The 24,500-nt window shown below is 36.9% G+C and overlaps 1 protein-coding gene across 1 annotated transcript in view; it reads right to left on the reverse strand.

The window, feature by feature from the left end:
• Nucleotides 1–3,056: 3,056 nt before the first annotated feature.
• Nucleotides 3,057–24,500, reverse strand: part of LOC146002821 (BTB/POZ domain-containing protein KCTD9) — a 37,042-nt gene continuing 15,598 nt past the window's right edge. The window contains exons 4-8 of the mRNA XM_083140785.1: nt 22,053–22,210; nt 20,725–20,948; nt 18,011–18,206; nt 12,976–13,109; nt 3,057–7,842 (exon numbers count right to left, since the gene is read on the reverse strand). Of these exons, the coding sequence (XP_082996911.1) occupies nt 7,726–7,842; nt 12,976–13,109; nt 18,011–18,206; nt 20,725–20,948; nt 22,053–22,210 (829 nt within the window). The 3' untranslated portion in view covers nt 3,057–7,725. The remainder of the gene's footprint in view (nt 7,843–12,975; nt 13,110–18,010; nt 18,207–20,724; nt 20,949–22,052; nt 22,211–24,500) is intronic.

Raw genomic sequence — 24,500 nt, forward strand, 5'->3', positions numbered from 1 at the left:
TACCTTTACTACGATTATCTTCAGTTGCAATATGTGTGTGTGTGAAATCTACAAATTGCTATCCTCTAATATCTATTATTAGAAAAAGTAAACCAAGAATAGTTCATTGGTGGACCAGATACATGGAAGATTTTAAGAAGAAAGAGAAAGTTTACAGGTTTAAAAGAGGAATAATTTCAAGTGTCTGAATAAAACAAGGTTAACATTACAACAGAAAATTTTGAATTATCTTTTAACATTTGTCCAGATATTGCACTAATAATCCTAACATTTCAAGGTAAATGCTAACATGATCTGGAATCATTATTTGTTACACAGTTTATTTACTGATTAAGTTATGATCCAATCTGACAATTCAAATGTTGTATTTTAAGTGAGCATTTTTCTTATTTTACACACCTTTTTGGGCTAATCAGTATGATGATGATGAATGATGATTACAAAAAATTGATGAAGGGAGACACACATACGAGGGTGGACCATTAAGTATCACACAACAATTTTTCCCCACGATGTTATTGTGGCTGGGATGTCGAAATTTTACAGATGTATAATGTGAAGTTTGAGCTAGAGATGTCATTTGTTTGATCAGGTATAACTCTTGCGGCAGAAGCATGAACTACTTAGCAAAGATGGCGAGCATATTATTGTCGTCAATGTGTGAAGAGCAAAGAGCTGTAGTTCGTTTTTTGTGGGCGAAAGGACAAAACCCTAGTGAAATTCACAGGGAAATGTTGGGCATGTACGGGAAAACTGTTTAGACCATAGCAACATCTCCAGGTGGTGCACATTCTTTCAAGGAGGCCATGTGAACCTTTTTGACTCGTCACGTTCCGGGCGACCAGTAACAGCTGCAACGGAACGGAATTTTACAGCCATTGAGGAAGCAATTCTCAATGACTGGTGGATCTATCCCAGAACCTTGTCAGAGTAGTTCAACATTTCTTACAGTACAGTATGCGATATTGTGCATGACATGAATTTTCGTAAAGTTAGTGCCCGCTGGGTGCCGAAGAAGTGCAATCGGTTGTGGTATATTGAAACTAGTGCCACAATGGGGAAAATGTGTTGAAAGACTTGGCTCCTATGTTGAAAAGTAGCTAAAAGATGTGGTTTCATTGTGTATAGTTTATGTTGCCTTACCTATTCAACTTCTTTTTCAAAAAATTGTTGTGCAATACTTAATGATCCACCCTCGCACATGCACAGGCCAAGACAACCCAGAATCTGTTGGTGAAGTTATTATTTAGACTTATAGTGTTATATCAACCATAAACTAACAACATTGGTTGAATTGAATATTACAAACATAAATTTTAATGAAAAGTTGTTGAAAACACATGAAATTACAACTCAACTAGAGATCAAACCTGAGGGTTTGTCCTTAACATTCTGCTATGTTGTACCACTAAGCTATCAAGCAAGCCTCTGGTTTAACACAATCATTTCAGGTAAACTGCAACTTTTTTTTGTATTTAGCCACGTATTAGTGTTGCCAACTCTCCTGTATTATAAGAGAACTCCTGTATTTAACTCAATTTTTTTAGCAAAAATACATCTACTATTTTGAATTAATCCATCAGTGCAAATCTCCAGTTTTTCAAAAAATGACATTAAATTGCTATATTGGTCACGTGTTTTAGAAGAACATATCTTGTGATCCTTGGACCACTGATATTGCAATGCAATACTGATAGCATGGATACCAGCAGCAACCACTTCTGCTATATTTTATTTTTGCCTTCATTGTAGTTACACAATGTGTTTGAACCTAAAACCCTACCTAAAAAGAAAGTAAGGTACTTGTGTGTATATCTCAAAAAGTAGGAAGAAATTCAAGCATGAATTAATCACATGGGCTGCTTTAGATGGAAACATTTCCTTTGACATTTTTGCTAGCATCAATGGTTCCAAAAAACTTATGGCATTTTTTATAGCAGACAATACTTTACACGGAAGCCTGTTTGACTTTAGGATGTGAAGTTCGCAGAAAACATTAGCTAATACATACCACATGATAGGCATACTGAATTACGAAGTTCTCATTTAATAAACGTTAATTTAAAAAGAAATTATGCATTATAAAGTACATACCATATTTTCCGACATATATAACCAACAAAAAAATGTACAATGTTTTAAATATTTGCTTCTGATTGTTTATGCTACGTAAAATGCTAAGGGAATTAGGAGTGATTCTATCTGTGAAATATACCATGAAATATGCGCAGGGATCAAAATGCTACAAGATTTCTTCACTTTGCATGGTAGAATGAAATTGAAGCAGAAATACTAAGGAAAATGATTTCAATTAAAGCAGGCCTGAGAGTGAGTTTAGCATGAGAAAGCAGAATCAGAGGAATGAACTATTCCAAGATCTCTAGCTATTTTCAGTGTCCCAATTGAGAGTGGTGAATCCATCAAAATTGCAGTAGGGGTGTTAGTAGTGCACTGACACATAATCTCAATTACAGTAGAAAAATTACTGTAACTCTGAAATTACAATGAAACCTTGATTTTACGATTTTCATGGGACGAAGGTGAAAGAACTTAAAATACGAGAAAAAATTTATACACTCCGTGCCAGCTAACTGTAGACCAGGTGAACGAGAACAAGTCTCTGCACAAGTAGTGACACGAGATGGCTCCACCAATGAACAGTGAGAGAAATTGGAAATTTATAATTAATTTACAGTATTTCAAATATAAAGTAATACGAGGTAGGTCCACTTTCAACAAATAACTTACCTAATTTAATTAGGAAAGAATACATTTTAAAGTTCAAAGTCACACACTGCAAGGAAGCAATCAACTAACTCAGAACAGAAGAATTTTCCAGAAATGAAGGTAATCAAAAATTGAGTATCTGTGTATAAGATGTATACCCTGTTTTTCAGGCTTATTTTTAAAGGAAAGAAGTGCATCTCATATGCCACCAAATATGGTAATTAGACATTACACAAGATGGAAGTAACAATAATTTTAATTTCACTAACCAAGAACATTCTTCATAAAATATTTCATTGAAATAATAATACCATATTTACTAGAATGCTCATATCTTGGTTCATATACACGGTGATTATAAAGTTTTGATCCATTTATGTGAAGATGCTGATTTTTTCTTTCTCTTTTATGTGATGTGAAAGATGCTGAGATGTGTGGAATAGCTGTGACATGTGGAAGTTTGTGGGGATTAAGCTTCAAAAGGTCCAAGCAACGTTCGAAAGAAAATTCCACAAACCTGCTCCAACCAGGGCTAATATCAGGCTACTGATTCAAAAATTCAAGTGAACCTGTACTGTGTACAATGCTTGACATTCAGGAAGGCTGGAAGCTGTCGTTACCACAACGAACTGTGTGGAAGATACTCCATTACACTCTAAAAAAATGGACGTACCACCTTCAGGTGGTGCACAAGTTAGAAAGGAAAGACTATGCTGGTCGCAAAACAATGGGTGCAGAGCTGTTATTAGTGATAAAGCCACATTCCACACATATGGAACTTTCAACTTGGACACCTGCAGAGTGTGGACCAATGAACAGTTACATAAGACCCTCCAATGGGAATGAAACACCCCCAAAGTCAATGTGTGGTTGGGGATCACAAAGTCTCAAAGGTGTTTGGTGAAACGGTACATCTTTGGGATTCGTGTGTAGACGTGCAGTGTGTTTATGTGGAAGTACGTTGAGATGACACTTTCATGGATTTTCTTCTGTACACCACTTATCACGTTTGATATTTATTTCTTTGAACGCTGATTATGTGTTACCATGTTCTCGGGAGTTCATTCAATACATTTGTTATAATCTCAAGTCCCTTTTTCTTAAAAATGGATTGACTTTATAATCACCCTGTATATGAGACAAAATTATGAACGACATTTTGATAAATTGTTTACCAATTACAAGTAAACTGAGAGCACATCTTGGAAATACCCATACTTCTTTTTAACAACATTGTAATACTACTCCCTCTGTCCCATAATTATAGTCCGGTATGCCAAAATCGTAACTTTTTATTTATGTTCTTTTGGATACTTGAGTAATAACGTTGTATGACTCATTCCAGTGTTTCATTTTCTTCTTCTGTATACACAAATTTGAATATTGGACAAGTATTTTGGGACAACAAACAAAAGTGTACCGGACAATAATTATAGGACAGAGGGAGTATTATGTACTTCAGTAATTTCAAATACCTCCAAAACAATTTTCAAATGAAAAGTCATAAATATGTCACTATTCAATACCATTTTCACAACTACAGTATTGGCCATATTATTGGACTCATTAGTTGAAAAAATGAAACACAGAATAACTCACTTTATGTAGAGAAATTTGACAGATTTAATGTTTTGTGATACATATTGCAAGTACTGTCAAGTACTTCGTATGACCAGCTTTGGCCCATTTTAATCATTGCTTGTGTACAATTCTTTTTCACTCTTTTTACTAAACTTTAAACCATGTGGTTTATGAAATTACATGTTGCTCCAAAGATACAAATAAAGAACACCCTTACAACAATCAGAAGTAATACTATTTTCTCTGTTATAACCAAAAAAATACCATAAATAATATGGTAAACAATGTGCGTATTGTTCCAGGAATTTTTGCGAATATGCAAAGAATTGTGCTGCCATCCATTCTTGGGACACAGTAAAAAAAAAAAAAGGATTGTGGGAAACAAGATTATATCGAAGCAGACAAACAGTTTAATCCCATAAAAAGTTATAACAATCGTCAAATATGTTTAGTTAGAACACTTTCAAAACAAGGACATTTGCTTCTTTTTTACAACGAGTCCAATAATTTCGCCAATATTGTATATTCATTCGTGAGATAATAAAAATATTTCTTAATCACTTAAGTTAAAAAGTAACTGGAATTTTGTGTACCTTGTGAGATAAGACTCTAGATAAAATATCGACCAATATTGGGGGATTCAATTCAAGATGAGATTTTTTGATATTTTTATTACCAATATAGGCCAACAGGATCCTATATTTTACAAGGGCAAGGAAGTAAGTACAAGAACAACTGATAATTGTATTGATTGTTTGATTTGGTTTATTTTCCTTCGCATTACTGCCACTTTTGGCTAATCTCTAAGATGAGGATGAATGATCATATGATGAAATTGATGAAGGCACACTCTCAAAAGAACCCCCTTGCTCAGGCCGGGATTAGAACCCGGAACCTCTGGCATCGTAGCATGCTATGCTAACCACTCTGTCACGGAGGCCGACAGCTGATAATTGTAGTTGTTTTGAAAGGTGTGAATATACAGCAGTACAATCACGGTTGATAATGGGTAATGTGCAGAGTCTAGATATTTTCTGCACATGGACAGCTTAATATAAAAATGACAATTGTGTCTGAAGAGTGAAACCAATGTACTGTTGTGTGATTTTGCGTGGAAAAGGATAGTCATCAAGAAATGCTCTCTGTTTATCATGAGATTCGTTTGGCATATGCGGAAACATGATTGGGTCAATAATTTTCCTCATCAGACTGAGTGAGATGGAAGCAAATGTGAGTAGAATGGAGGAGATGGCTCATGTTAACAAACAACTAGAACAGCAGGATTGTTTGAATTTCTAAAAACTGTGCTCATGATAGGTGCCCACAAAGAACTGAGGAACACAAAATGAAGCACATTTCATTCTCCAAATACTTCAATGCTGTAAGTTTTGAAGCACTGATGGGTAAGTGTATAAAATTGAAGGACATTATATCAAAAAACATGAGCATTTTCAGATTCATACTTTCATTGCATTTTTTCAACGAAATTTTGTTTTCTATTTACTGACTTCTCCCTCATACAATACAATTTATCTTGTATTTGATATATAGCATTTAGAATTGTACCAATTGATATATTAGTATTCTTTCAGCCTAAATATAAATATCTCACTTTTTGCACCATTATCAAAAATTGTAATGCATATTATATTTATGGAATTAGTGCATTCACATATGAGCATTTTAATGTATTCGATAAAAAAAATCAAATTGCTTAATCTTGCGATTACTGCACAGTCATGTTATTATAAAGGAAATCACACTCTTTAGTACACCAGTTGCTAAAAGATTACAGTGACTTTCAATGCATGACTATCTGCTGAAATTGGCATATCAGAATTGGTACAAATACAATAATTTAACAGATTTTGACGCTCACATTCACTCTTTGAAAACTTAACAAAAAAGGCATATAATTTATATCATGTACAATACAATCCTGTATTAATACTCCTGTGTGGGAAAACTGATGAATAATGAGTGCTAATGATTTGAGATCACATTTTATCTCATACACACATGAATACCTGCTTGTGTACAATGTAAAGATTTGAGGATATTTTCAATGCAAACACACTCACTTTTTTACAGCATTAAAATCTCAAATAGTGGAAATGATATTGTGTCTCTATTAAGAAAGATATCAGATCAGAATGGAATGAAAAACTCATCAGGGAGTACATCAGAATCAATATATTTCCTATTTCAAGATGAAAACATCACCAACAAGTCATCGCTACAAAAAATATAACCACTCATTTTTCTCTTCCACGAAGAATATATGTGTTCTATATTTCAAGTTGTGGCATGCAATAATCTATGTGCAGAACATCTTGCACACTAGCAGTGAAAAAATTATGACATGGTGTTACTTATGTACATGCTATTTTATTTTTGCGATTTGCAATAAAAATATGCAGTTAACACATACATAAAAATGCTCCATCTGTCTGGTTATAAAGCTTACGGAACTGTTAAAAGTTTATTATGTTGTAACAAAAGAAAATATATATATATAAGTTAGGTTCTTGCATTTCATGCAACATCATAAAGAAACTATACAATGTGGTATTCTAGTAGCATTCCATTCTTATCCACTTGATATATAAATAACCTATGTTGTATTGCTATAGGAAATATGTAAATACACAAATTTTCTACAATTACAACAGTCCCTCTAGTTACCAAGACATCAATTAAGCCAGCACATGCTATTCAAATTTTGTTTTAACATTCTACAATCTGTAAATGTAACTATGATCTAAATTTGATTAACATGTGAAACATCATCTTTTTTTTAGAAAAAGGGAACATGTGATGTCTACATCTAACAATACACCGTCATTCTATATTTTGCATTAAGATGTCTGTATATGCACTACAGAAATATTCAAAAACTATATTGTAAAATCAACAGTTTGGTTTCTTTAAAAAAAATGTGGGGTAAAGATTTGTTTCAGGGAAACCACACAAAAATATATATAAGTAGATGATCTTTTAAAATATAAATAAATCTTTATACTATTATCCAAGTACATCTCTCAACAAGAAATAAACAATCAATATATGCAAACACATACATACGTACACACACATGGAATTGCACATCAGTTTCAATTCATGAAATAAATAAATGAATTTCCCTGAACAACTTTGGAAGGATATCAACAATGATTTTTATGCATTTCAGACTGAGGGAAAAGTCTTGATAACATTAAACTTTCAAACCAAACATGATGTGACTCAGAGGAATACACTATTATTTGTACCTTATCAGGAAGCACATTACAAATATATTTTAAGTATGAGTATTGGATAAGCACTCCACTACTTTAATAGTTCGTGCAATTTGCACAACTCAAATTATACACCCACGAACTGAATGCACCACTTCTTTCTGAACACAAAATATATGACTTAACGTATAGTTTGTGACATGTGAAGTGGGGTTAGCATTAACTCAAATGCCGCATCTTTCAAATTGGCTCCTCGTAGATTGGCCTCATGGAGGTCACTCCCAGAGAGATCACAGTTCTGCAGGAAAAATAAATTTTAAAGCATAAGCATCAAGTAGGAACAATTAAATTACACAACATTTATGAGCTGATTTGATTTTTGTTACTTAGCATCACTTTTCTGCCTATTTTGGCTAATCGTGACAATGAGGATGGGTAATATGACGAAATTGATGAAGTGACACTTGCAAAAAACACGAATGGCCAGGTTGGGATTTAAACCTGGGACCCCTGGTAATAAGCTAACTATTCTGCCATGCCACATGTACAAGAATTTTATTTTGCATTTATTACAAGATTCAACAGAGAACAAGAGTATGGGAAGTAATGCTGTAGGGCAGAATAGAACAGCTACAGTTGATGTAGTTTGGTGCATTAAGAGGTACATTAAGGTCTTCAAGAAAAATATACCAGTGTCAGAAGACCACAGTTTTGATGGACAGTGCATGGTAGTGGAGGGTGTCTGAAGAAGGGCTCAACTGAAACATACTAATACAAGAGATATAATGGAAAATGAGAAAAAAATATCAGAGAAGCTTGACCAGTCTGTGCCAAACCAGGAAAAGATTGGAAACCACAAAGGATGAAGATGATGGTACCTGAATTATATGACTACATTCATGTAACACTATCAAAATATTAGATATGTGCATTCAAATACTTACGTGAAATTTAGGAAATTTCGCACTTCCACGTTGCACAATTTAATGGTTAAATCCTATTAATTTTGAAGATCCACTGTCTTCATTCACAAAAGGGTATGGCGTTTGAAGTGGAGATGGTACCGCATCACTGATTGTTTGTTCCCGGGTGGTGGCGCTGGTGCGTGCTCCCTGGTTTGAGTTGTCTGCTTCCTGTTGTCAGGTGGCATTGCCAGTTGGTGGTTGGGGGGCTGGGCTATGCTGTGCTGCTCGGCAAGGTGCCGTTCCTGTGCCCCGCGTGGCTTGAGGGGGGTCGAGTATGTGGACCGCATCTTTTCTTTTTCAGGTCGGGGATCTTTCTGAGGACTAGGTGCCAAGTCAGGTGTACCTGTCCATTGTCCAGGTTCAGTGCTGGTTTCTGTTGGATGATAGCATGTGTTTCTTTGACCGTGTTTTCTATGACAGAGCCGGTTGGGTGAAGTACGGATATGGAGGAGACAGCGTGGTTAGTGGAGTGGAGATGTTGAGAGAGACCTGATTTTGGTGTGTCATTTTTGGCATCTTTTAAGTGTTCGTTAATCCGTTCTTGGACAGTGCGGATGGTTCTGCCAATGTAGGTGTTGTGGCATTGGTATGTGGTCTTGTAGACACCAGGGGATGCAAGTTTGGGTAGGTAGTATCTTTTGAAGTTGGGTAGTCCTCTTCCGATTTGGGATATGGGTTTGTGTGCCACTCGGATGTTGAAAGGTGGTGCCACTCGGATGTTGAAAGGTTTGAGGGCGTTGGCAAATTTGCCAGATGTGGTGGGGTGGTATGAAAAAGCGATCCATTTGGGTTTAGGATTTTGGTTTGGGTTATCTCTGTTTCTTGGGTGTCTGAGCTGGGCTTCTGTTTTTGCACACCACATGGATAGTTGGAGCTCAGTGTAACCGTTGTTTAGTCCTATTTCAGTTACGCATGCTATTTCATCATTGAGGTCATCTTCTGTGCAGCTGTGTGTGAAGGCTCTTCTGTAAAAGTTCATCCATACTCCAGCTTTCTGTTTTGGTGGGTGGTTGGATTTTGCATGGATGTACTGGGTGCCCGAAACCTGATTTCATGTATACAGATGTGATGAATTTGTCTTGGTGTCATCGGATTCTGAGGTCGAGAAAGTTGAGGTGGCCATTTTGTTCCCTTTCAATGGTGAAGTTTATGTTAGGGTGTATGTTGTTGAGGCCAGTTAGGGCATGGGTTAGGTCCTCTTCCTGTATGTAAACGACTATGGTGTCATCGGCATATCTTCTGTATCTTATATGAGCAAACTCTGGTTGGGTGAGTATTGACTTCTCAGCCACATGCAGTACAATGTTGGATAGGGGTGGAGAAGAGGGGTTGCCCATCGCTAGGAAGATGACTTCCATGATGAAATAGTATGTGTAACTGAAATAGGACTAAACAACGGTTACACTGAGCGCCAACTATCCATGTGGTGTGCAAAAACAGAAGCCCAGCTCAGACACCCAAGAAACACATGCTACCATCCAACAGAAAAAAGCACTGAACCTGGACAATGGACAGGCACACCTGACTTGGCACCCTGTCCTCAGAAAGATCCCCGACCTGAAATAGAAAAGATGCGATGCACATACTCGACCCCCCTCAAGCCACGCGGGGAACAGGAACGGTACCTTGCCGAGCAGCACAGCCCAACCCCTCAACCACCAACTGGCAACGCCACCTGACAACAGGAAGCAGACGACTCAAACCAGGGTGCATGTGCCAGCGATGCCACCCGGGAACAACCAATGCAGTGACGCGGTACCATCTCCACTTCAAACGCCGTACCCTTTTGTGAATGAAGGCATTGGATCTTCGAAATTAATAGGATTTAACCATTAAATTGTGCAACGTGGAAGTGCGAAATTTCCTAAATTTCACGTAAGTAATTTTAAACCACGTTTACCACAACCATCATGAATGTGCATTCAATTTATACAAATATCAGATTGGGAAAAAATCAGCAATTTTACACACACTGATTGACAAATACTTGTTAGTCTGTCCTCTACTCATAAACATACTAGGGAGATACCAATATGAAATTTTATATACCAATAAAGTACCAATATAAAATTCACTGATATCGATAACCAATATTCTACAGACCAGATATAAAATTCGAAATGGTCCTTGAACAATCTGAATGGTTCATTGACCTCCTTAATAAATATATGTTACAAGACGACTGCAATGCTGGAGAAGCTGCATTTCTAGACATTTACTTTCAAAGAAAGTAGAGAATGGAGATTATATGTTTATATTCATAAAAATTATAACAAAATATCAGAATACTGCAGAAATTATAAGATTGATATATATATACACACACATGAACAGGATGAGAAGAGGTTCCAGAAGGGCGGATAAACACAAATGATGAAGGAGACAGTAAACACTTACCACACGAAAAGAAATAGTTTGATATTTCACGACATATGCCGCATTATCATCGGAGAAGAAAGAAATATTGGTGTTACGTAGTGTAGAGGCACAGAATACTGACGGTAGCGTCCATACAGTCAGTGTTGCCAGAAACAGTTGATAAATAACAAATGAAATTTCACCAGTGTTTACTGCATGATGGGTGGGTAGTTTCGGGGAAAGGGTTATTGGTTGGCTAGGCTGAGTCCGGGGTGGGGTGACCAGACGTTCTCTTTTATCCGGACATGTCCTCCTTTCTAGGTGTCTGTCCGGCGTCACAGTGGATTTTTTAAAAAATGGTAAATGTCCTCTTTTTCTGGAGAGAGTATAACATCAACTATAGAAAATGTGCAGCTTAGAGAATGCTTCCACACATAACGATCACCATATCACTTGGGGCGCATTAAGTATTCGAGCAATGCTCACCTAGCATCTGGGAGCTGAACGCAATCACTTTCCCCGACTGTCATTAGTAGGGTGCAGATTTATAGGCATTAAAAAACCTCTCAAATAAGCACCAAAATGATGGAAATAGTCACTTCAAAAAACACTATAAACTAAGAAAAGGCACAAAAATAGGCATTCAAAAGGCACCCTAAAATTTTAAAAAAGACATTAAAATAGACAATATATATGTGAACTTATTTCAATTTTCTTCTTACAATGCACAGTTATACTGTATTAGCACTTCAGTTTATACATAAAAGAGCGCTAACGGTTAACAAACTATTAATACTCCTTTGATCGAATTACACATTTGCAGGGAATCGTCAGTTCAAGTAATTCTCACAAAATGAGCTTGTGCTAACAACTGTTCGAATTTGAACAAATGATGAATAAACAATGTGCATGTAACAAAATAAATATTTTAAACAATGGTCCAATTGAGATCCTCAAATCTGGCGAATACCAGATTTCAGTCAGTACATCAACAGTCTTACATCCTTCACTGCAGTGAGAGCCAAAGGCACGCAAAAAAAGCTGAAGTATGGAAAAATTGCAGAATAGACATTTTTTGGTACGATTAAGCAAAATAGGCACTATACAAATGTGTTTTCGGACTAGAAACACAATGTTTTACTACAAAGGACTAAAAAAGACAAATAGGCAAAAATCCACACCCTAGTATTATTCTAACTCGTTGCATCGCGCCTATCTTCTAGATAGAATTTATCATGGATGTCAAATCTGGGTTGTAATTTATAAAGCAGATAATGGTTACTTTTATCGAAGGCTTTTGAAATGACAAAGTACATGTACAGTACATGAAGTCAAGCTGGAAATTATATGAAATCGATTGAGTAGCATGAGAAAGCAATGCTGATAAATCGGGCAAGAGCTGCCAGGAAGAAAACCATGCTGAGCAGTATTTAAATGAGAGGATGCACACTTTAACATTTTACACAACTCTTGTCTCCAGATTTAGAAAATGGTAAAACATTGGCATGCTTGAACAGCTCAAGAAACACATCTGCATAAAACACGTATTTAGTAAGAGGTACCAAGGGTGAACCAAGGAATCAGCAGTTTTATGAAGGGAAATCGTGGGAATTCCATCAGGGCCTAAAGATTGGCGCAACTGCAAAGAAGTGAGAAGAGATTATACATATTCAGGAGAGATTTTAACCAAAGAGTGTGTGTTTGAACTGACAGACTTTAAATGAGGAAGGGGTTCAGAAACTGTCTCTGAGAAGTTTTCATGCAAAAAATATTGAAAATTGTGCATTGTCAGAATTATACACAATTTCTATAAGTACATGAGGGTTCTGCTTCATGCATGCCATGTGAGATCCACAGACTCCAGAAAAGTATCTGCCGGTATCTGTTACTGAATTTAATTTGATATTTTCCAATACTGATACATCAGCATAAGTATCTGCTCAGCACTTGTATTAAACTCACACATGGTTGACACGTTTACATAGCACACATTTCATAAGCAATTAATTCTATTGTTTTTTAAGATTTGAAATTTTTATGATAGAACCTTTGATAATTATGACCCACACTTCAAAATACATCTAACAACTAACCAATACAAAACTTACTTCAAGATCAGCTCCAGCCAGCACAGCAGCTCGGAGGTCACAATTTTGCAAGTTTGCATTTTTCAGGGTTGCGACTCGTAAGTTCACTCCTGCCATATTGCTTCCTTCTAAATTGGCTCCTTTCAAATTGACACCTGCAAACGAAGAACGGAGTTATTTTCATCACAACTACTACACTTTAAACATATTTATGTAGAAGATATGTTTAAGATGTTGACAAATCTGCAATATGTAGCTTTTTCATTGATTGAAATGAAAGTTTTGAGTGAATCAGCACTTGGGCTATCTGCACCTGTCACCTTACCATAACTAAAATCAAAATGTGTCTCCGAGGACTAAAGTTGTGGTTTATTTTAAGTCCACTTTATGAACATATAGGTTAATCGGGACTGCACCTACAAACTAAAGTGGGATCCAAACCATTGTGGAATGTGTCTCCACCAGTGTCAAATACCTGATGGAGGCACATAGTGGTTCGGATCACACTTTAAACAGTAGGAACAGTCCCGATTAACCTACCTGTACATAAAGTTGACTTAAAACACCAAATCAACCAACAATTAGTGTTAAACAAGCTGACGAAGTTACCACTATGGAATCTGGGAGGCCCCTCTGAGGACTATTTTTTTCCTATGGAAAGGGAAGGCTCCCCCCCATAAGAAGAAAGAAGAAGAAGCCTTTCTCGTCCGTAACTCCTTTCTTTTTCTTATCTCTCTTCCTTTCTTTCTTTCTTCTCTCGCTCTTTCTTCCTTGGATAGAGAAAGAGAAAGTATTCCTCTCTTCTCCCTCCAAAAAGACACTCCCACCCCCGACCCTTAAGGGACTTACTTTATTTCTTCAAGAATATGCACGGTTGAAATGCAATAAAACAAATATTGTGGTATTTTACGAAGAACTACCATTATGGGGGAGCAGGAAGCTTAACGGTGAGTGCGAGAAAAGAAAGGGATATAAGGTGGCAACGAGAGACAGGGCACACAAAGATAAGAATGACGAAAAATGGGCGACAAAAGAAAGGAGGCGACGAGAGACATGGGCGAACAAAGATAAGGATGGGTGCGTGTGATGAAAAGTAGGAGCTGACAAAAGATAGGTGGTGATGAGAGACAGAGGTCGAACAAAGGTAAGGACTAGTAAATATTAGTTGGGTAGAAAAGGAGTCGTGAGGTGACCAACCGCCCCTTTGTAGAGGATCTAGAAAACATTCCCGCCACCTCTACCTCCTCACACATTTTTTTCATGCGCAGTCACTGTAAAAAGGCTGTAGGCAGGGAGAGAGAACAGCACCACTAGGGTTACGACGAAAAAAAATTAGGCAAACTATACAACTATCTATCTTATGTAGCTTGCTGCAAGGGCAAATTGAAGGCTTGAGAGAGCAATCATTCTTCTACTGCACCCTACACAAGGGCTTTCTCTTAGCTATTGATAAATTTGTAAGTTGAAATAAAATACATCAAACATTGTGGCATTTTATGACATACCCAAGAGCTAAAAATTAGCAACCTTGGGAGGTGACACTGCAGTACTTTTCTTGCCTGTTGGGACAGGATATAGGTTAAGCTGCTCCACTGTTCCCGACAGTCATATTTATTGTAATAATAATATTAAAAAAATATATGCGCAGAAATAAATAAAACAAGAGAGCAACCAGTGTCTGTTACAACAGTGAAAAGTCGTCTGCGTGCGGCTGGATTATTTGGTCGAGTAGCAGTTTGTAAACCATTGTTGAAAGCCTTACACAAGCGTAAAAGGCTGGAGAGGGCCAAACTGGAGCATCGAACAATGGAAACAAGTACTTTGGACGGTAAAAGGTAAAGTGCTCCCCTGTGCTTAGCACCACGCCATGAAGGCGTATAGGGGGTGTGGGGGTAACGCCCCACACCTTCTTGATCCGGTCATAAGTGGGGATGATGTGATCAGCATCATGCCCCTGACCACCTTTACCCCCCAGGTACCCATGTCACTCGACGCTGGGTGGGTGCCGGAGCCGCTTCCAACGTTAGAAAAGTTCCCGAATTTGAACCAGCTGGGGATCGAACCCGGGACCTTGAGCACGGTAGTCAGACACATTATCGACTGAGCCACCGCGGCCACTAATTTTTGTAATCAAAAATAAATGTACTGTGATTTTTGGTAAATCTATTACTGTCTTTACTTTATTGACGTTAAACAACTTAGAATTACTGATGGGCTCAGCAAACATTGTAGTATTTTATGCTGCAAGAGGTGTTTCAAGCTCTGGTACCGTGGGCACGCAACCAGTTTTTAATTTTTTTTTTTTTTTTTTTAAATATTCCATTCTTTTTTCTTCAACAGATAACGATGAAATTGGAGAAAACAATAATTGAATTAAATTGTTGATTTAAGTCCACTTTATGCACAGAAAGGCTAATCAGGACTGGATCTACAGTTTAAAGTGGGATCCGAACCACTATGTGCCTCCACTGGGTATCGAACCCGGGATACTTTCATTACAAGGTGAAGATGCTACCACTGCGTCATCTAGGAGGCCCGAGAAAACAATAATATATCAGTTATTAAGTAACACTGGGTTGTACTAAACGTACATGCAGCAGAATGCTGCAAGACAGAAGACTTTGTGGGCCTTTAAAAAATTGTTTCTTTGTTCTGCGGTGCTCCTTGATTTATCAAAAAAGGAACTTCAAAGTGTAGTTGCGATTAGAGGTGGAGTGGGGGATATTTGCCCCCCCCCCCCACCTTTTTGGCACTTTTGCTCCAGAACTATGCTAAACCTTATCTACCAATGGAAAGTAAACTTTCCTTGCTCCCACCAATGTTAGATCTAATGTCGTACACCCAATACATTCAGAAACTATACAATGGAAGATATCACAGTGTCGTGCCCACAATTTTCGAAAGAAGGTGTACGTTCTTTTCTTTAGAAATACTGGGACAAAGGGGAGTTATGACTCTCATCAACCCCTCTTTGGTACGCCTCTGATCACAAAACTGGAGACCATTCGCGACGTCACTACTTTCATCCTGGAACAAGACTATTACACTTCTTTTCCTGGGTTTATTTTCTGCTTCTAGAATGGTCACTTTCAAAACTTCAGCCAATAAAATATTATCTGCAGAATAGTGCTCCTCGGCGACGATAAACAAACATGTCTGTTTTGAACAATGAGCACAGACAAATGAAACAGCTAAATGTTGAACATCCTGTGAAGCAGTTTACTGATGCCAAAGAATGCAAGCAAATTTAATATTGTTATATATTTCTTGTATCTTCATTGTTTGATATGTGCTAAATACACATTCATTACATGTTTTACTGTAAAATGCACACTTTTATCAATAAACATTAGCCACACGTTGAGGATTTTCTGACATAAAAACATTATAAGCATGCAATTCGTAATTGCAACAATACACACATCACTGGGCCTCCAACGTTCTAGTTACGACAGTGATTTTATGACACATATGGTAGGACCATAGTTTGCGAGGGAAGAGTGCTAGGTGGCTAAAATTCGAGAGGGAAGGGGGGAATGGGCATCCGCCCCCTCCGAGAGAACGTCTTTAATCTGCCATTGCTTGGATGTGTGTCATGTGGCCAAAGGGGCACACAAATAACATTTGTAAAATGTGAGGAAAACGTGGTCAGTTTACAGTTATTTTCATGGATCATTCATATCTGTATGTGCTATACTTTAGAAAATACAATGTTTTGAAATAGAATGAATCATTTATAGTAGCCCTGTATAATAGTTCTTGGCCTTAAATCACTTTCTAGTGGGCCCTAAGACACAAGTCCATGCAGTGTTCGAATTGAAGAAAATGCAGAGGGGGAGGGGGGGATGACGACTTAAGAACTACACTTGAGTTACCATTCGAGTAGGCTCATTTCGATAAGTGGCATCAATTACTAGGAGGCCATGGTGCACACTTGCTGCTGATACTTTCAGAGAAAAAAAAATTGCTAATGTAAAAGCCATTATTTGTTTGCCAGGAATTTACCCCCACCGTATCTCATACTTCCCTCCTAAATATAGTAAAGTGCTCCCCTGTGCTTTGCATAAAGGGGGTGTAAAGCTAGGACCCACACTTCCTTGATCACAGCCAAATTTAAGGTTGAAGTGATTAGCAACATGCCCCTGGCTGCCTTTATCCCCCCAGAGTTTCCTCCAGGTACCCACTTTATATGATGCTGGGTGGGCACCGGAGCCACTTGAATAGTTGGAAAAAATCCCGGATCTTCCCTGCAGGTCTCTTGCATGGTAGTCAGACGCTCTAACGACAGAGCCACTGCAGCTCAAAAATATAGTTAGAATCAAATTAAACATTACTAAGAGGGTCCTCCTCCTAGGCTGTGCAGTCTAAGGCACTGTGCTTTGGACTCCGACTGTGGGAAGGCATGGGTTTGAGTCTGCCTGGGTTCAGTCTCTGGTTTTTCAGCCTGTGGCCACTCACCATCATGAGGAAATTGGGGAGCTATGAGTGAGTACCGTAACACAGTCTGGGAAATCTCCTATAACGTCTGAGGGTTCGGCATGCTGACCCCATGTCACCCCCTTACCAATTGAAGATCTCCACACCTCTAGGTAGGATTCTGGGAGGGAGACTAGTAGTCGGGAGCTAGGCCAAGGCCCTTCTAGGGCTGTAGAGCCATGGGTCATGTTATGTTTTAATTACTAATAGGATGCCACAATGTTCGTGTAACATGCAAAGCATGTAAAAGAATGTACCTGAGAACATTACCCAAACTTTCCAAGGTGAAAAAAAAAATGTGACTTATGTCACATCTTGGCATTAGTAACCTCACCTAATGGTTATGGGTGAATGACATAGTGAAAGCAAAATAATTATTTTAGCCACAACACTGTTTATCATAACATTATTCATAATTGGGAAATGAGAGTCGCGGGAGTAGATAAATACAGAGAGTACTAGTTTCTCTGTATTTATAACATTAGTAACAATGTGAGTACTTCCTTTCAGTATATTAACATTTTCCATTCCTAGAAACATGAATTAACGATATCCTATAAAGTGATATAAAAGTACATACCTTCCATATTGGCTCGACTTCCGGCAGGGTCTTCAAAGTTACATCCACGGAGATTTGCTCCCTCCAAATTAGCACACAGCATTTTCACTCCAAGTAGTTGAGCGCCCTCGAGCTGTGCGTGAGAAAGGTCTGCTCGTTCTAAGCAGCACCAACTGAGATTGGCACCAACCATTCGACACCCGTGAAGGCATGCATACTGAAATAGATTAATTAAATTAAAGTCTGGAAAGAATGGTTCACATGAGGTATAACTAACTATCTAACTCCCTAGCCTTCTTAAACCCGAAGGTTCATGGCTGCAGCAACACAGGCCTTCCATCTTTACCTATCTTGAGCAAGTTCTATATACTCTTTTCCATCCCTACCGATTTCCCTTAGGTCCATCTCAACGTTGTCCCTCCATCTTCGTCTTGGTCTTCCTACAGGTCTCTTACCATCAGGTTTCCCAACAAGAATTCTGTAAACTCCTCTTTCCTCTATTATTCGTGCCACATGGCCTGCCCACCTAAGTGTTCTTGATTTCATTATTCTAATAATATCTGGACATGAATACAAATTATGTAGTTCTAAATTAAGTAACCTTTTCCACTCACCTGTCTCCTCATCCCTTTTAGGTCCAAAGATTTTCCTAAGGATCTTATTTTCAAATACTCTCAATTTATGTTCCTCTTTCAATGTAAGGGACCAAGTTTCACATCCATATAATACTACAGGCAAAATTACTGTTTCGTATATTTTAACTTTTAGTTTCTTAGATATTAAACGAGAAGACAAAAGTTTATGAAGAGAGAAGTAACATGCATTTCCTGAATTAAGCCTACTTTTTATTTCCTTTTTAATATAATTTTCATTTGTTAATATTACTCCTAAGTATTTGAATTTGGAAACTGGTTCAAACAAGTTGTTATCAATAATTAGATTTTGATTATTACCTAACACTTGGTTTCGGCCTGTAAGCATATATTTAGTTTTCTCTTTGTTAACTTCCAAACCTCTCTCTTTAGCAGTTTTGAAAAATATTTTTGCATTATTCTTAATTGTATTCACATCATCCCCCAGTAAGTCTACATCATCTGCATATGCTAACAACTGAGTCACACCATTTAATTTTAGTCCTTCTTTAGTTTCTTTTACCTTCCTTACAGCATATTCTAAGGCAAAATTAAAGAGCAATGGAGATAATGCATCTCCTTGTTTTAACCCATCATGAATTGTAAATTTGTCAGACATATTAATAACCACACGAATTTTACTTTCTGTTTCACTGGTGCATATTTTTATCCCTTTCATTATCTTTAATTTTGAAAAACTGAGCACTAATAAACCGAATATTTTCAGTAAACTTCATGCTTGCGTCTTCAAAAGTGTGTGGATTTACAATATAAAGCTAGAGGCATGCAAATTTAGTTTTTGACGAAAACACGAAATATGAAATAACATGCTGTAATATTCATTTTTCATGTTTCTGAAAGGTGTGAGGTGCATTTTCCTACCCTATTTTGTCACGAAATAATGCGAAATGAACTGCAAAATGCGAAATATACTCTTAAACACGAAATTTACCATTTATATATCGACGCGACACTTTCTGATGTTTGAAGTATCCTGTGGGTTATGCAATTCATGGAAAATTGATTAATTCTGCTGTAAATATATGAGAATAAAAAATGGATCCCTTTACACAGGAATAGACTTAATATTCTGGTAACTCAATAAATGTGCTATTATAAGGGATATGTTTATTTTGTGTAATAAGTGCAGTTTATAAATCAAATTTAGGATTATATTCACAATTTTAAAACCAAAATGTCATTTTATATAGCACTTTTAATGTGATTATTCACCGCTATAACACCGAAATTTTATTTTATTTACCGCTTTTGAACCTGAAATCGACACTGTTTTTGTACCGAAATATTGCTTTTTTATTTACCAAAAATATGTGCCTCTATATAAAGCTAATCAAACCTTGCAGTCACTGAAGTTGAAAATAAAACATTTTTGAAACTTTGAACACGTAGCCGTATTTTTTTTTGTACTGTGTATTTCAAGAATACACACACAGTCAGTACCATAAGTCCCTATAGCACAGTATTACAAGAAATAATACTGACACTGAATGCAACTGGTAATGATACAGAAAATGACTTATTGTAACATAACATCTACAAAATATTGAGGAATATACTGTATTGATGAAACAACTCAACTCAAATGTCTATAACATCAGTGTCAAACCATAGGATATGTTACCAAGTATGATGAATCATTTTTTGTTGATTGATTGATTGAATTAAAATTGTTTGTGCATCATCACTTAGGCTATCTGCACCTGTTACATTATACGAGACCCAACCCGTTACAGTAGCTAAAATCAATACTTGTCTCTTAGGACTAAAATCTCCATATCATGTTAAAAGTTGATGCTGTAAAAAGGCACTCAGCACAGAGTGTCCCAAAATATTGTTTACACTATTTGAATGTCAATAACAGGAACAATAATAGCAGCAGGCACAAAATTATTTTGGTGTCACATACCTTAAAGTTATACAGGGTGTTTCTAAAGTTTGTTACCAATGCATAGGAGGTGATTCTACAAGTGAAAATAAACACAGAAGTTCATGTGACTAGCATGAGTTAAATACAACCCACATGACAGTTAACCCACAGATTCCCATGTTAATCTTACCATTATGACAAAAACTCAAACCTACTTTGAAATTAATATTCCTTAAGTCAAGTCTTGAAAGATCCGATCCAGCTAAGTTGACACCTTGGAATCTGAGTTCTGTTGTGTGAGGGGTAATAATGAGTGCATTTACAACATCTCGTCGTGTGAGTGGAATGTTGTCTCGAGATCTCTGGCTATTCTGAATCATGGATTCCAATTGTGGAATAACAGATTCAATTCCGAAAAACCTTGCCTCTTCGAGAACACCTTCAAAGAAAAGAAAATGTTACACACCAAACTTAAGAATTGGCCGAGAGTTAAACATCCAAACTGTCACTAGATTTTTATTAAACAACTGATATCACACTGTACACAAAATATGTACATTTTTTTTATGCAATTGCCATCACTTGGTCTGGAACTTAAGGAAACGAACAAAACAGCATTTGTTAACAACTTTCTGTAATGTTACTTTGTAACAAAAAGTGGAAAATATGTTGATCGTTGTCTTAATATTCTTGTCAGATGATTACGCCAACATTGAAAATTAAATTGAACTATGTTCAAATGACTGATTTAATTACGTTTTCGCTTTTCTGTCACTTTTGGCTAACCTCGACAATGAAGATGATTGATGAAATGATGAAGGGACACTCACAAAGAACACCCATGCCCAGGCTGGGATTTGAACCTGGAACTCCTGTCACCATAGTGTTTCTGACATGGAGGTCAGCATGATTATGTTAAAATGTACACAATACCTATATTAACAGATTCTGAAGTCAAACAAAGAGGCACATAAATACTGTTGACACAACTTGATGAGAGTTCTTAGTTATGTAAGGATGGAAAAGGACAGATGCAAGATACCATCTTTGCATCTTGACTTACATAAAAGTCAAGTATAATTCCAGGATTTGAAGGTGAACTTTCCAAAGACTCAAGGCTAAAAATAACAACATTTTATACTAAAAAATAAATGCTACAGATATTTTATGCACGTATTTACAAATAATTCCTTTACATCATATAAACAATTTATGTAGGCATAAAAATTGGACAAAAGAATGTCACACAAAGTTCAAGAAATCATTACCTGGATTCATTTCTTTATTAAAAGTACAAAAGTTAAATTTTACATTATATTTATATTACAAAGTTCTGAAATTCGGTTGGTCCCATCGCATTCTTTGCTGGGTCAACAAAGCAATTGGTCACAAAACTTGATTCATGTTGTGCAAACTGTAAACTCCTTGATAAAGAGACAAATTAAAAGTTGTCATCAGTACCATTGTACCACCTTCATTTACTTGAATGATAGTTCACCAGAAACAGAAAATACACTTTTTGAAAAAATAAGATACACTTTACCTTCAGCATTCACATTGGTGTCGAATATCAACTGCCCACTACGTAAATAATTTAATATTGGTTCAAAATACGTAGGACTTCTGTCAATGAGGTATGCTCCATTTCTATCAACATTACTTGGTGTCATTTGATAGCCATGCTCATTTTCAGCAAACATCCTATAAAGAAGAAACATATGGTTAATAATGGATATGAAGAAAAGGAATGATTTGTGTAAATTTATCCTGCAACATGTACTAAATATCTGATTATTCTTCATAAGTCCACTCTTTTAAATACAGAATCAGTGTGAATACACAAATGTTGTACACAAATTTCCTAATACCTCCAGATTGTTTACTTTCTTCATAGTACCTGATCAGTGGTTTTTTGTTCTTGTGGAGACAAAATGGGTACATGAAACATTAGTGTTATAAATCAAATAAAGTAGTTACAAGTTCAAATAATTCATTCTGCATAGAAGTATAATAAAAAATTAAGTTCAGTATTGAGATATAAAATACACAGGAAACCTGCATGCTCATTATTCACGATTGTCCAAAACCAAAAAGTTTTATAGACACCACAAATAAAATGTCTTATCCTATCTATTGTGAAGATTGGTTAGTGGTGACAGTAGGCAATTGACATATGACATAATTCTCTCAATGAATTAGTTGTTTTTCCAATATATTAACTCTGAACTCTTTGCCTACAAAATGGCTACATTATTAAAAAAAAATGAAAATTTATGTGCAAAAATACAACAGTGTTATTCATACTCGTAGATGCTGTAACTTTATTTTATGACTTGCTCAATGCCTATGAATAGTGATGCTGAACCAACGAATGCTCTTAATTGCTCTAAAGATGTAAGGCTCGTGAAATACAGTGTTATTACAAATGATCTTTCCGATTACAAACTTGAATAACTCACGTTTAGTAACACTCAGATACATGAAAGTTGTATCAATGGAAAGGGAAACTCAAAAAGTTTCAGTGGTTGGTACAACTGTCGCATAGTTATTGATTTCGTCGCTAGGGGTGATAGGAGAGAAAATGACTGCCAACGAAGGCAGGAAGGCTTTTTGTGTGCCGCATTTTCAAGTCTGACAGTTGTTATCACTGTGCAACTTAATTTTAGAAGAAAGTTTGGTGAAGATGCACCCATTGAGCCCAGTATCCGTAAGTGATAATCTGACTTTAAAGCAAGGGGATGCATCTGCAAGCGAAAGTCAACCGGCCGTTCGCCAGTAAGCAAGGCAACTGTGGAGAGTGTGAGAGAGAGTTTTTTACGATGTCCACAGAAATCCACCACCACAGCTAGCAGAGAATTAGACATCCCGCAACCAACTGTGTGGAAGATCTTACGCAAATGTTTGCGGTTCCACCCTTACCGTCTGCAATTGTTGCAGGCCTTGAAAACAGACGGCAAAGCCAAGAGACTGTCTTTCTGTGAGGACATGCAAATTGAAATGAAAACTGATGGTTTCACGGAATCATTGGTGTTAAGTTATGAAGCCAACTTCCACCTGTCGGGCAAAGTGCACAAAAATAATGTTAGGATCTGGGGTCTGGAAAATCCTAGAGGTTATGTGGAGCATGTACGCGACTCCCCCAAGTTGAATGTTTTTTGCGCTATTAGCTATGAAAAGATGTATGGACCTTTCTTTTTCGACGAGAACTCAATCATGGGGATTTCGTACCTACAAAAATTGACTTCTTCCACAACTGGAATAGGATATCGAAGGTTTAAATTTTCAATAGGATGGAGTACCACCCCATTTCCACTTAGATGTCAGACGTGAACTAAATAGGCGACTACCAAAGAAATGGATTGGGCATGCTGGCTGTGACGAAAATGAATGTTTGCGTTGGCCTCCACGTTCCCCCGCCTTACATCCTGTGACTTTTCCGCTGGGGTTTTGACAAACAAAACCTTTACCACCTACCATCCAGGATCTTCGTGTTCGCATCACAGAGTCCTGCATTAGTGGATCATCCAATTTTACAACATGTATGGCAGGAATTGGACTACAGGCTTGATGTGTGTCCCATGAAACAGGGAGCTTACATTGAGCACATGTGATGTCATGTTGTGAACCAAATGCAATACAAAACTTTTTGTGCTTCCCTTTCCATTGATACCACTTTCATGTATCTGAGTGTCATTAAACCTGAGTTATTCAAGTTAGTAATGGGAAAGACCATTTGTAATAACCCTGTATGCTTTGTGAAGGAATATAAAAAGGAAAACTGTATATAAATTATGTAAAATAGCTTAACAAGCCATTTATGGTTTTAAATTAAAACTAATGGGTTATCTTACCTTATGCTCAATGTTCTGGCACACCTTAGGTCAGAACACAAAGTTAATTGATTGATTGATTTGCTTTATTTTACTTCGCATATTTGTGCCACTTTTGACTAAATTGCGAAGATGGAGATGAGTGATAACATCATGAAATT

Source organism: Lepisma saccharinum, chromosome 19 (assembly GCF_977018435.1).
Source record: "Lepisma saccharinum chromosome 19, izLepSacc3.1, whole genome shotgun sequence".
NCBI classification, from domain to species: domain Eukaryota; kingdom Metazoa; phylum Arthropoda; class Insecta; order Zygentoma; family Lepismatidae; genus Lepisma; species Lepisma saccharinum.